General features: G+C 69.8%; 1 protein-coding gene across 2 annotated transcripts in view; it reads right to left on the bottom strand.

The window, feature by feature from the left end:
• The window catches only part of ITGA2B (integrin subunit alpha 2b), a 43,949-nt gene that overhangs the window by 16,485 nt on the left and 14,759 nt on the right, over positions 1–12,705 (bottom strand). For both annotated transcript variants that reach the window (XM_044999761.1, XM_044999762.1), the window contains exons 8-24: positions 12,428–12,475; positions 11,754–11,797; positions 11,062–11,121; positions 10,032–10,084; positions 8,938–9,149; positions 8,131–8,304; positions 7,515–7,560; positions 6,896–6,994; positions 6,721–6,776; positions 4,912–5,063; positions 3,964–4,089; positions 3,337–3,404; positions 2,878–3,025; positions 2,323–2,415; positions 1,319–1,398; positions 774–854; positions 322–427 (exon numbers count right to left, since the gene is read on the bottom strand). In XM_044999761.1, coding sequence (XP_044855696.1) covers positions 322–427; positions 774–854; positions 1,319–1,398; positions 2,323–2,415; positions 2,878–3,025; positions 3,337–3,404; positions 3,964–4,089; positions 4,912–5,063; positions 6,721–6,776; positions 6,896–6,994; positions 7,515–7,560; positions 8,131–8,304; positions 8,938–9,149; positions 10,032–10,084; positions 11,062–11,121; positions 11,754–11,797; positions 12,428–12,475 — 1,646 coding nt within the window. The remainder of the gene's footprint in view (positions 1–321; positions 428–773; positions 855–1,318; positions 1,399–2,322; positions 2,416–2,877; positions 3,026–3,336; positions 3,405–3,963; positions 4,090–4,911; positions 5,064–6,720; positions 6,777–6,895; positions 6,995–7,514; positions 7,561–8,130; positions 8,305–8,937; positions 9,150–10,031; positions 10,085–11,061; positions 11,122–11,753; positions 11,798–12,427; positions 12,476–12,705) is intronic.

The raw sequence follows: 12,705 nt of genomic DNA, 5'->3' as shown, positions 1-12,705 counted from the left end.
GCTGCCTGGTGCAGCCCCCAGGCTCCCTGTGCCAACCACAGCTCAGCCCCGCCCCCCCCCAGCCCGTGCGTTCCCCCCAGGACAGGTGCTTGGAGAGCCTCCCAGCCAGAGGAGCCCGGCGCAGGGCCCTCCACCCCGCGGTGCTCCCCAGCGACACCAGGCACCAGCAGGGGAGGGACAGAATTCTCCCCGAGCCATGGCGGGGGGCGTTGCTGTGAAACATCTGGCAGCGGGGGCAGGACTAGGGGGCCCATTGCCCGGCTCCGGGTGAGGGAAGGAGGCCAGGCCCGCCCTGTGGCCCCGTGCGCTGTGGGGCTGTACCTGATAGACATGCTCCACCTTGGGCCCGTGGTCCTCCAGCCGGCGGCTGCCCTCCGCCAGTTCCCAGCCCGCCACTGGCAGCACCACGGTGGCTGGCAGCGAATTCCTGTGGGAGCCAAGGCGAGCAGGCTGAGGGCTCCCACTTTCGAGTGCAGGGTCAGCTGCGGGGTCCGGCTGGCCCCCGGCTCTGCAGGGCTCGCGGAGCAGAGCTGCTGCCTGCGCCCCACAGAGGGAGGCCACATGGTGCTAACCCCGGCCCTGCCAGAGGTGCAGTTGGAGGGCACGAGGTGGCATTGAGCGGTGCGACTGGGCACTGAGCCAGTACCAGCCCAGGCAATCTCAGCCACGGCCACTGCCCGACCCCACCCCGCTCTGGATCCCAGCCGTGCCAGGGACCCCCCCAAGGGCACCAGGCCCACTCTGCTCATCCCCCGAGCCCACGGCCCCCTCACCCTCGCAGGTCCAGCAGCGCGGCGGCCTTGATGGGGATCTGCACCCGCTCCATGTTGCTGTGGGGGCTGTGGCTATTCTTGCTGCGGCCAAAGGGGAAAAGCCAGGTCAGCCGCAGCGCCCGGCGGGGCCCTGCTGGGACAGAGCCGGGCAGAGGCGACTGGAGCGAGGGGCTACAGCGGGGGATGGGGACTCCTGGATCCGATTCCTGGCCTGGGAGGGAACACGGGCTAGTGGCTAGAGCTGGGAACTGGGCCCCAGGACTCCTGGGTCCCATTCCTGCTTCCACTCCTGTGCACCCTGGGGCTGCCCGTTCCCGGAAAGGCTAATTCGGTCACATTCCCAACGCGCTTTGAGATCCCTGGGCCTTCCCCCCTGCTCTGGGCTGGGGCAGGCCGGCAGCGGGGCGGGAGCTGGGGCCCTGCCCGGGCTCTGCCCCAGAGGGTGGGGTGAAAGGAGCGTCCCAGGCCGGCCCGCAGGGCCCGGGGGTGGCTCAGGGAGCCGGGCACTCGAGACTGCTATGGGGGGGAGGGGGCACCTCCATCACCTCCACAGCTGCAGCTGGAACTCGATGGTGTCGCCGGCGTCCTCCAGGTTACTGATGCTGAGCGCCATGTCCACAGCGATCTGCAGGGAGAGGGGAGCCAGGGGCATGGGCAGGGCTCCTCGGCCAGGGGGCACGGGCAGGGCTCCTCGGCCGGGGGCACGGGCAGGGCTCCTCGGCCGGGGGCACGGGCAGGGCTCCTCGGCCAGGGGGCACGGGCAGGGCTCCTCGGCCAGGGGGCACGGGCAGGGCTCCTCGGCCAGGGGGCACGGGCAGGGCTCCTCGGCCAGGGGCACGGGCAGGGCTCCTCGGCCGGGGGCACGGGCAGGGCTCCTCGGCCGGGGGCACGGGCAGGGCTCCTCGGCCAGGGGCACGGGCAGGGCTCCTCGGCCGGGGGCACGGGCAGGGCTCCTCGGCCGGGGGCACGGGCAGGGCTCCTCGGCCAGGGGGCACGGGCAGGGCTCCTCGGCCAGGGGGCACGGGCAGGGCTCCTCGGCCGGGGGCACGGGCAGGGCTCCTCGGCCGGGGGCACGGGCAGGGCTCCTCGGCCGGGGGCACGGGCAGGGCTCCTCGGCCAGGGGGCACGGGCAGGGCTCCTCGGCCGGGGGCACGGGCAGGGCTCCTCGGCCGGGGCCACGGGCAGGGCTCCTCGGCCGGGGGCACGGGCAGGGCTCCTCGGCCAGGGGGCACGGGCAGGGCTCCTCGGCCAGGGGGCACGGGCAGGGCTCCTCGGCCGGGGGCACGGGCAGGGCTCCTCGGCCAGGGGGCACGGGCAGGGCTCCTCGGCCGGGGGCACGGGCAGGGCTCCTCGGCCAGGGCCACGGGCAAATCCCCAGCCCAGCTCCGGGCACCACCAGGCTGGGGTACTTCCATCGCCAACGCACAGTGCGAAGCGCCCAGGAGCTGGTGAGTGTGGGCGTGTCCTGCCCGGGGCCCATCACCCACGGGAAGGGCAGCTCAGAGGCACCAGTGATGGGTGGCGCATGGCGGGGAGGAAAGGCCCCTACCTTGGTCTTACTCTTCATGGGGTTCCCCAGCTCGCAGATCACCACACGTGTCTCGTTCTCCTTCTTGAGGTTACAGATCAGCTTCTCCAGCCCCTACGGCCAGGGTACAGAGGCAGGGGGTTACCACGGGGGCAGCAGGGAGTGGCTGGGGGCAGGAGACTGAGGACTTTCACTGTGGGGGAAGGTGGGGGCTGGACGGGGCCCGGACACACCCGCATGGGCGCTCCCCATCCCAGACCCGCTCTGAACCAAAATGAGTGCAGCATTCACTGCAGGATAACAACCTCCCACTGCAGCCCGCTAAGGGAGTGACCCCGTGGCAGAGGGCAGAGGGTTCAAACCCCATTGACGGCACAGGGCAGACGATGCAATGGCAGAGCCATGGAGACCACAGAGGGACTGTGCAACTGCAGCAGGGTGTCACCTGGCACCCCATGGAGAGCTGTGGGGTGGCCCCCTTCCACCTGCTGGGGGAGGGGACCCCTTTACCCAGTGATTCCCTGCAGCGGGGGAAAGGTGCCAGCACCGCAGTGCCCTCTGGGAGCCCACCCGTACCTGGAGGTTGCTGGTGGCTTTCTGATAGTGGGCGTCGCGTGGCAGCTGCAGCCGCAGCTCGGCCTCGAAGGCGCCTTCGCCCGCGTTGGTGGCGTCAGCCAGGATATGAACCACGTTCTCAGCCCCGATGAACAGCTGGGCCACGGGTCTGAGAGATGGAGGGAAGGAGCCTGAGCCCTGGCCCGACCCAGAGGAATCCAGGGCTTGGCCAATAGGAGCCACCTACGCTGTGTCGGCCAGTGGGAGCTGAGCGAAAGTGGACCACAGCCAATGGGGAACAAGCCCTTGCGAGCCCTAGGGATCAGCAGGGCAGCTCGGTCCATCAGTCCCGTGTCCTGCCAGCACCAGCCGAATCCCCCCATGCACCGAATGCTGCAGCACGGCAGGGAAGGAAATTCCTTCCTGACCCCCGCCCAGCGGCCTGAGGATGGACCTGGCTTCAGCTCAATTGGTGCTTACGTGCGGGCGGCAAGCCGCAGCTCTGGGACGCAGACGTTGTCCTCGCCGCAGTCCAGCACGATTCGTGTCTGCGGCCAAGCAGAACACAAAGCAAGAGCAGTTCTTCAGTGAGGCCACAGGGCCCCAGCCCTGGCACCGCGCTGCCCCGGAGAGCCCAGCGGGAAGAGGAAAGGCTGAAGCCAGGGCGGGACTGAGGGGCACCGGCAGAGCTGGGGGAAAGGCTAGGGCTGGGATAGCAGGGGACTGTGGGGCAGGGTTGCTGCAGGAGCTGCAGGCTGGGGTTGAGGGGCACTGGCAGAGCTGTGCTGCAGGAGCTGCAGGCTGGGGTTGAGGGGCACTGGCAGAGCTGGGGGAAAGGCCAGGGCTGGGAGCAGGGGATTGTGGGGCAGGGTTGCTGCAGGAGCTGCAGGCTGGGGTTGAGGGGCACTGGCAGAGCTGGGGGGCAGGGGAAGCCCAGGGCTGGGATATATGGGGGCTGCGGGTAAAGGTTGAGGGGCACCAGCAGAGCTGTGGCGAGAGTCCCAGGCGGGGACAGCAGGGGCTGCGGGTCGGGCTCATGGGGGGAGCCGAGGGCTGGGATAGTCAGGGGCTGCGGGTCGGGGTTGAGGGGGCACTGGGCTGGCACACCTGCTCCTGAACCACCGTCTGCCCATAGAGCACCAGTCCCAGCTCCTTGGTGCCCAGCCCAGCTGCCAGGGTCAGCGCCAGGCTCACAACGATGGGGCTCAGCTTGTCCTTGAAATCAGCCTCGTCCTGGGGTGGAGGGGAGAGGAGCTTGATGAGACAGGGCTGGGTGCCCCCCACCCCCTGCAGGTCTCAGCCCAGGCACACTGTGAACCCTTCCCGCTAGGACCAAGGGCGGCTGCCCTGGCCAGCCTGAGCCCTGGCCCCCTGACCCCGCGGGACAGAGACGTGACCAAGAGGGAATTTTTGGTAATATTTCTGTCCCCCCGACACGTGCCTCGGTTTCCCCTGTAGGCTATGGAGTGCCTGGGGGGAGCAGGTGTATGATGCTCTCAGTGCAGACAGCCGTAGGGGGCGTCACCCCACCCAGCTGGAGCGAAGAGCTGGTTGAAACTGACCCGGATCTGCACGGGGGTCAGCGTGCCAGTGCCCGTGGCCGTGGGGCAGAGCCCAGGCTGGGGCTGTTGCTGAAGGGGCCGGGTGTGCAGGTGAGAGCTGGAGCCCACCAAGTGGTCGCTGCTGGTGCCGTGCTCTGGGACAACCCACCTAGCCAAGGCTTTAACCCGGGCTCTGTGCCCAGCCCTGGGGTGTGCCAGGCGGGGCCTAGGCGACCAATCAGTCTGATGGGCCCGTAACCCCCGCTGGGGCGCGCTGGCCGCATCGCTGCCAGGAGCCCGGCTCAGCCGGACCCGTGGGCACAACTCGGGGTTGCAGGAGGCTGGGCCCAGGGGCTCAGTGGCCAAGGCCGAGCGGGACCAGGGGCTGACACCTAAAGGGGGGTTGTGAGAGCTGGGATGTGGCCCTGAGAGGTGGCTCGGCCAGGAGCCACCCTGGGGTGCCCGCAGGGACTCTGACTATGGAGCAGCCCCTGCCCTGAGCCCCCCCCCGTACCCGCAGGTAGGCTGTGAGATTCTGGCAAGCGAGTGGCACCGCCCTTGATAGCTGCAGCTCCAGTCCCCGGTCTGCCTGGTGCGTCTGCAGCTCCCAGACCCTTCGCCCCGACTTGGGCTTCAGCCGGTCCAGCTGCAGGTCGGCGGCCAGCCCTGGGGAGCAGAGGGTCAGCGGGGGAGGGGAGGCCGCAGTGCCCCCCGTCACCAAGCTGCCAGTGCCCATGCTGCCCTCTAGATCATGTCCCTGGCACCCACGCCACCGCCCCTGGCTCTGGCCCCCTGGCAGTGCCCGTGCCAACCCATGGCCCCCGCCCCATGCCACCATGCCCGGTGCACACGCTGCCCCTTGGCCCCCAGCCCTGCCGCGACGTGGCGCGCCACGGTTTATGGCAATCTGCTTCTGCGCGTGACCATGAGCTCACTGGACCACGCGTCACGCACAGGGTCCCTTGTACGGTCTCCTGACTGAGCGTGCTCAGCCCAGGTCTATGAATGTCTCACTGCAAATTTCTAGCTTCACATACAAGAATGTTCCTCGGAGGCGCTATTGGCATCTCCATGGCTCCCATCGACTAGGCCCACTGGCTGTAAGTGGGTTATTTACCTTCACCCCTTCCTGTGGGCCAGCCCGGGGGGACGGAGCCCAGGGCTCTCACAGGACATGTGACCATGTCACTGGATAATAAAATCCATCTTAACTCTGGTACTTTTTCATGGGGGGGCGGGGTGACCCAGAGAGACAAAGGGTCCCCGCCTTGTGCCAAAGCTATAACAGGGGGCGGCCAGTCAGGAGAAATCCCCTGCGGACCCCTGAGCTGGAGCTAACAAGGACTGTCCCGGGGAAAGGCTCGGGCCAGGCTAGGAAGGAGTCTAGTCTGTGAAAGAAGCTCATCGGCACATCGCTGAGGGTGAGATTTACCTGAACTCAGTGTATTCGGCTGAGACGTGTGTGTTTTGTTTTATTTTGCTTGGTGACTTACTTTGTTCTGTCTGTTATTACTTGAAACCACTTAAATCCCACTGTCAGTATTTAATTAAATCACATTTGCTTATTAATAACCCCCGAGTCAGTGATTACTATTGGGGGAGCAAGAGCTGGGCACCTCCCTCGCTCAGTGTCAGGGGGGGGGACAATTTATGCGTTTGCCCCGTACGGAGCAGAACGGATTCATTTGGGGAACGGGGTGTCTGGGTGCTGGAGACAAGTAACTGCAGAGCAGTTGATGGTTACAGGCTGCAGCTTTGGGAGTGGGACCAGACCCTGGCTCTGGCTGGCAGCAGCCTGGCGTGTCTGGCTCAGCGAGACAAGGGCCTGGCAGCCCAGGCTGGCAGGGAAAACGGGCTCAGGGAATTTCAGCACATCAGGTGACAGGCCCAGGGGGATCTCTGTGACCGACCCTGTCACAATGGCCCCCCAGCTACTGGCTACGCCGCCCCCGGCCTCCATCCCCCCCCCGGCTCCTGGCCACGCCGCCCCCGGCCTCCATCCCCCCCCAGCTACTGGCCACGCCGCCCCCGGCCTCCATCCTCCCCCCCGGCTCCTGGCCACGCCGCCCCCGGCCTCCATCCCCACCCCCGGCTCCTGGCCACGCCGCCCCCACACTGGCCCCACACTGGCCCTGCACTGGCCCCGCGCTGGCCCCCCGCACTGGCCCCCCGCACTGGCCCCACGCTGGCCCCGCACTGGCCCACCGCTGGCCCCGCGCTGGCCCCCCGCACTGGCCCCCCGCACTGGCCCCCCGCACTGGCCCCGCGCTGGCCCCGCACTGGCCCCCCGCCGCCCCCACGCTGGCCCCGCGCTGTCACTCACTCATGCTCTGCGGGAGGCTCTTCCCCCTGATGCGCACGCACAGCTGGACGGGGAAGCTGCGGGGGGACGACAGGCTGGTGAGGGCTTTGCCTGGCGTTTGTGGGGGGAGGAGCCAGCAGCTCCTGGTCCCTTAGCTGCCCCCCTCCAGCCCTGCCCCCCCGTCCCCTTTGCTCACCAGCTGACAGGGGTCCTGTCGACAGTGCAGGTCTTCTCCTCGGGGTTCAGCACATCTGGCACTGACAGCTGGCTACTGGCCACCACCACGGGCTGGGCTCTGTGGGCACCATCACGCCAGTCACACCCAGGGGAACGGCGCTGGCTCTGTCATATCAGGGCCAGCAGGCAGGGAGGGGGCAACGCCATCCCTGGGGCAAGCAAGAGGGACGCCTGGGATCAGAGCTGGGCCCAGCCCAGCCGCGAGGAGCAACAACCCCAGGGCCTGAAGTCTGCGCAGCTGGAGAAGCTCCGTGGGCCGGCGGCAGCAGCAGGCTGTTATCCCCAGGGCAGGGGCGGCTGGAGGGAGGAGGGGCTGGGGCTGTGCCAGCCGCCGCCCCCACAGCTGGGAACCCGGGCACTGGGGGAGGTGTTATGCAATGGGGGGCTGCTGCTTGGTGCCAGGGCAGGGTCTGTGCTGGGCACCACGCTACTGACCCCTCCCAGACCCAGCCAGGGCTCCGGGGCCCGATCCTGGGGGCAGCAGCCCCTACTGCCTTCAGCTGCTGGCTCTGGGTGCAGCTAGTGCACAGGGCCCCTGGGTACTCACCCCCCCCGGCCAGCCAGCCATGGGCACCCACCTGTACACGGCCACCTTGCTGGCGCCGAACGCCCCAACCAGCACATCTGGGGACACAAGCAGGCGTCACGGGGCGGCCACAGGATCCTGCCAGCTCAGCTGTGTGGCAAAGCTGCCAGCAGGAGCCGGGGCGGGGAGCCAGGGCTCCAGGGCCCAGAGAGCCGCACCCTGCTAGGGAGGGTGTTCAGCATTTCTCAGGGGACAGCACCCAGCACGGGGTGACCCAGGAGGAGCGGGCAGTGGCCGACACGGGACGGGAGCCCAGGGGGCAGCAGCCGGCATGGCAGGGGGGGCCCAGGGGGCAGTGCCAGCCATGGGAGGGGGGCCCAGGGGGCGGCGCCCGGCACGGGAGGGGGAGGGGCGCAGAGGCCGGGGGGCGGCGCCCGGCACGGGAGGGGGAGGGGCCGGGGGGCCCAGGGGGCGGCGCCCGGCACGGGAGGGGGGCCCAGAGGCCGGGGGGCGGCGCCCAGCACGGGAGGGGGTCCGGGGGGAGGTGGAGGCTGACCCCTCTTCCCCACACACTTATCTCCCTCCCCAAAGGGTCTGGGCCACAGGCCCTGGCCAGCTCCAGGCCGGTGACCCTGTGGGCGGGGTGGGGGCGGGGAGGGCGGCCGTACCTGGGTAGCCGTTGGCGTCGATGTCGGTGGCGCCGCGCAGGGAGAAGCCGAAGGCGGCCCGGCCGGGGAAGGGGCTCTCCAGCACCTGCGAGGCCGGCGTGCGGAGCCCCTCGCTGAACCCCCTGAAGATGAGCACACGGCCGCTCCCGGCGAACGGAGCCCCCACCGCCACGTCTGAGGGGACAGGACAGCCGGGCCCGGCCACAGCAGCTGAGCCCCGAGCACGGCTGCCTCAGGCCCCAGTCGCTCCTCATCCCCGGGGGCAGCGACGGGCCCCAGACTAGAAGGGGACCCAGGGCTCGGGGGGCAGCGTGGGGGCTGGGAGCCAGGCTTCGATCCCCGGCTCTGGGAGAGGAGTTGGGACTAGTGGTTAGAGTTGAGGGGGGCGGGGGGCTGAGAGTCAGGACTGTTCCTGGCTCTACTACTGTGTGTGGCTATGAGCGACTCGTCGCTTGGCCTCAGTTTCCCCAGCTATAGAGCAGGACTCAGCTCTTCCGCCCTGCGAGCACTTTGAGACCTGGGGCTCGGCCAGCCAGGGCTGCCTCCCAGCCTGCCCGTGACTGTCCCGCGGAGGCTGCTGGGTCATTGCCCTGCTCCCTGCCCCCGGGCACTCCCCCACCACTGGGGCACACCTCCCCCGGGCATCCTGCCAGCTCCCGGCACCAGCGCCCCTGGGCTCAGTCTGGTGCTGATTGGCACCCCAGGTGCCCTGCCCCAGACCCAGCCAGCCTCATACCCCGTGGGGGGGTCTCTGGGCACCCAAAGCCCCCTGCCCTGAGCACGAGCAGACTGACGCCGGGGTGTTACCGACGTAGCCGTCCTGGTCCAGGTCCCCCGCCGGAGCGATGGCTGTGCCGAAGCGGCCGAAGACCTCGGTGCCGGTCATGGTCTGCGCGGGCTGCCGGTAGGGGTGGGGGCCCCGGCGCTGCAGGTACAGGTAGACGCGCCCCACCTCGTAGAGCTTGCGGTCGGAGCGGCCCTCCATGTAGAGCGGTGCCCCCACCAAGATGTCGTCCTTCCTGGTGGCAAAGGGGGCAGATGGCGGGGGGGACTCTGGGCTCCCCTCCCCGCCGGGCCGCGGGGGCCGACGGAACGAAAGGAGGATCCCACGGCCTGGGTGTGTCGCCAGCTGGGATGGGAGCAGCCCCCCCGCAGGAGGAACGCGTTGGGCCACTGCGGCTAACACTAGTCGGTGCCCCGTGGCTGATGCTCCTGGACACGGAGACGCCCTGAGCTCTGTCCGTCCGTCCGTCTGTCTGTCCCCAGGCCCCTCAGGGCCCAGGCTCCCCCCGGGCTGACACGAGCCTTGTGCTGGGGGCTGGGGTTACCCCCTCGGCTCTGCCCACTCCTGCCCCTGCTCGCCCGGCGCCAGGCCCTGCCAGCCGCAGTGCAGGCTGGTGGGCACCAGATGGCAGCAGAAGCCAACAGGGGGGATGAGGGGAGACAAACCAGGCTGGTTGGGGAGCCCAGAGCACAGGCCAGCTGGGGACCTGGGGCATCGCGGGCCAGGAGGATGAGCAGCACCTGCAGGGACCCAGCCCCCTCCTCGGGGCACCGTGACTGCCCCATGGATTCACCAGCTGCACAATCCACACCCAGCACGTCAGTGGGGCCCTGGGAGCTCTGAGCCCCTCGGCCCTTGGCGCTGGAGAGGGCTCTGGCCCCACAGGGCTGTGCCATGGGCATGGGCCAAGCGGAGCACGGAGGCTCCTGGAGGAGATGGAGCCCAGCAGCCCCGGCACCCCCCAGCGTGGGCCCGGCTCTCCCTTGCCCTGCCAGTGCCCAGGATGGGAGGCCTGAGTGAGGAGGCCTCGCCGCCCCCCCAGGCAGCGGTTGGGGGCAGACATGGGCACTTGGGCTCAGTGCCCAGGCTGCCAAGCCAGCGCCAACCTCCTCCTTACCCATCGCCATTCACATCAGCAACAGCCACCGTGTGACCAAAGTACGACGCCACCTGGAAGACATGGGGTGGGGGGCTGAGGGCAGGGGCCATGCTGGGCTGGCCAATGCCTGTCAACCCCGACCCGCAGCCCCCTGCTCACCCAGCCCTGGGCTCCCCCCAGCTCTGCCAGTGCCCCTCACTCCCGACCCGCAGCCCCCTGCTCACCCAGCCCTGGGCTCCCCCCAGCTCTGCCAGTGCCCCTCACTCCCGACCCGCAGCCCCCTGCTCACCCAGCCCTGGGCTCCCCCCAGCTCTGCCAGAGCCCCTCACTCCCGACCCGCAGCCCCCTGCTCACCCAGCCCTGGGCTCCCCCCAGCTCTGCCAGTGCCCCTCACTCCCGACCCGCAGCCCCCTGCTCACCCAGCCCTGGGCTCCCCCCAGCTCTGCCAGTGCCCCTCACTCCCGACCCGCAGCCCCCTGCTCACCCAGCCCTGGGCTCCCCCCAGCTCTGCCAGTGCCCCTCACTCCCGACCCGCAGCCCCCTGCTCACCCAGCCCTGGGGTCCCACCCAGCTCGTCCAGTGCCCCTCACTCCCGACCCGCAGCCCCCTGCTCACCCAGCCCTGGGGTCCCACCCAGCTCGTCCAGTGCCCCTCACTCCCGACCCGCAGCCCCCTGCTCACCCAGCCCTGGGGTCCCACCCAGCTCTGCCAGTGCCCCTCACTCCTGACCCGCACCCCCCTGCTCACCCAGCCCTGGGCTCCCCCCAGCTCTGCCAGTGCCCCTCACTCCCGACCCGCAGCCCCCTGCTAACCTAACCCTGGGCCTCTCTTGCTCAGAGACTGGTAACTAAGGCCAAACTTTTCAAAGTGGCCACTGCTTTGGGAGCCCAAGAGTTTGTGGAGCCCAGTGGGAGACTCCTGGGCTGGGAGTGGGGCCCTTTGACGCCGGCTCTCCCTTGGCTGGGGCGGGGCAGGGGAAAGTGAAGGGGGGAGGAGTGATGGGGGTAGTGGGGGGTGGGGGGTAGATGTGGGGGAGGGAGGCAGGTACCTGCTCACTCTGGATGCTCTGTACCAGCACGAGAGACTTCCTAGCGCTGAAGATCTCGACCTGCCATGGGGAGAAACAAATCAGGCAGGAGAGAGATGGGGGCCGCTCCCCCCCGCGCCGGGCGCTGGGGAGGCGGGGGCCGCTCCCCCCCCCCGCCGGGCGCTGGGGAGGCGGGGGCCGCTCCCCCCCGCGCCGGGCGCTGGGGAGGCGGGGGCCGCTCCCCCCCCCCGCCGGGCGCTGGGGAGACGGGGGCCGCTCCCCCCCCCCGCCGGGCGCTGGGGAGGCGGGGGCCGCTCCCCCCCCCCGCCGGGCGCTGGGGAGATGGGGGCCGCTCCCCCCCCCCGCCGGGCGCTGGGGAGATGGGGGCCGCTCCCCCCCCGCCGGGCGCTGGGGAGATGGGGGCCGCTCCTGCCGTGTCTCCCTGGGGCCTGTTCCTGGGAGGAGGAGGCGGGAGCCCAGCGTAGGGGGTGACCCACTCAGGTGCTCGGTGTGGAGGGGTCTCTGGGAGCCCCACAGCTGCAGGGAGGATCCTGCTGCCGCCCCACTCACCCCCCCCCCCCAACCCGGAGCACATGGTGCCACCTGCAGGGCAGGGAGGGGATTACAGGCATGAGAGCAGGGCCCTGGCACCTCTGCTCCCCCAGCCGCCCCCTGCTCAGCAGCTCAGCCCCATGGTGCCCCCCAATACTCACCGCCCCCCAGGTCGTTCTCTTGTTGGGGACGCCCACGACATACTCTGTGAAGGAAACACAAGAGTCCCCGTGACCCGCGGGGGCAGAGGGTGCTGAGCCGCTGCCCAAAGCCAGGGCAAAGCCCCCGGGCCCCCCGGGCCCCAGTGAGGGACCTGAAGGGGTCAGGCTGGGGGCAGAGGGCGCTGCCCGTCCCTGGGAAGGGCTGGAACTGGCTGGCTCTGCCAGACCCTGCACCCTGTGCGGCTCGGGCTCTGCCAGGCTCTGCCAAGGCAGCGACCAGGGCAGCAGGCAGCCAGGTGCAAGGGGTGCTCCGGGCAAGGCTAGGGAGGAGGGTAGAATTGGATACAGCCCCAGGACTGTGCCCGGCTGGAAGGGACAACGGGGGAGCAGGTCTGGCGGGCAGGGACTCTGGGGCGAGCGAGCCCGGGGGGCAGGGGATTTGGGTGTGGGGGGAGCCCGGGGGGCATGGACTTCCTGGCTGCAAGCCATTGCTGAGGGCAGAGGCCCCGGGGTGGCAGCTGGCAAGGAGCCCCTCACCCTCCCTGCTCCCAGCCCTGTGCCCTGGGGACAGGCATGGGGGGGGGCCAAGTCTGCTCGTATTGCTGCCCAGGGAGCCCAGCTGGCAGCCCCAGAGCGCTGTGCAGCTTCAGAGGTTCGGGGGGCAAATCCCCTACCTGGCGTGGCAGGGTCCCCATCGAACTCCCCCACGGCCACCGAGTACCCTGCAGAGAGAGGGAGCAGGGTTAACCCTTCGAACGCCCCTGCCCGCCGCACATGCCCAGGGCAGAACGACCGGCACCCGGGGCAAGGAGATGCCAGTGGTTGGGGGAGGGGGGGAGGCAGGAGCCAGGACCCCTGGGCTCTCACCCCGGCTCTGGAGGGGAGTGGGGTCTAATCGTAGAATCTCAGGGCTGGAAGGGACCCCAGGAGGTTCTAGTCCAACCCCCTGCTC

Source organism: Mauremys mutica, chromosome 25 (assembly GCF_020497125.1).
Source record: "Mauremys mutica isolate MM-2020 ecotype Southern chromosome 25, ASM2049712v1, whole genome shotgun sequence".
In the NCBI taxonomy this organism is placed as follows: domain Eukaryota; kingdom Metazoa; phylum Chordata; order Testudines; family Geoemydidae; genus Mauremys; species Mauremys mutica.
This window is presented reverse-complemented; position numbering and strand designations above follow the sequence as displayed.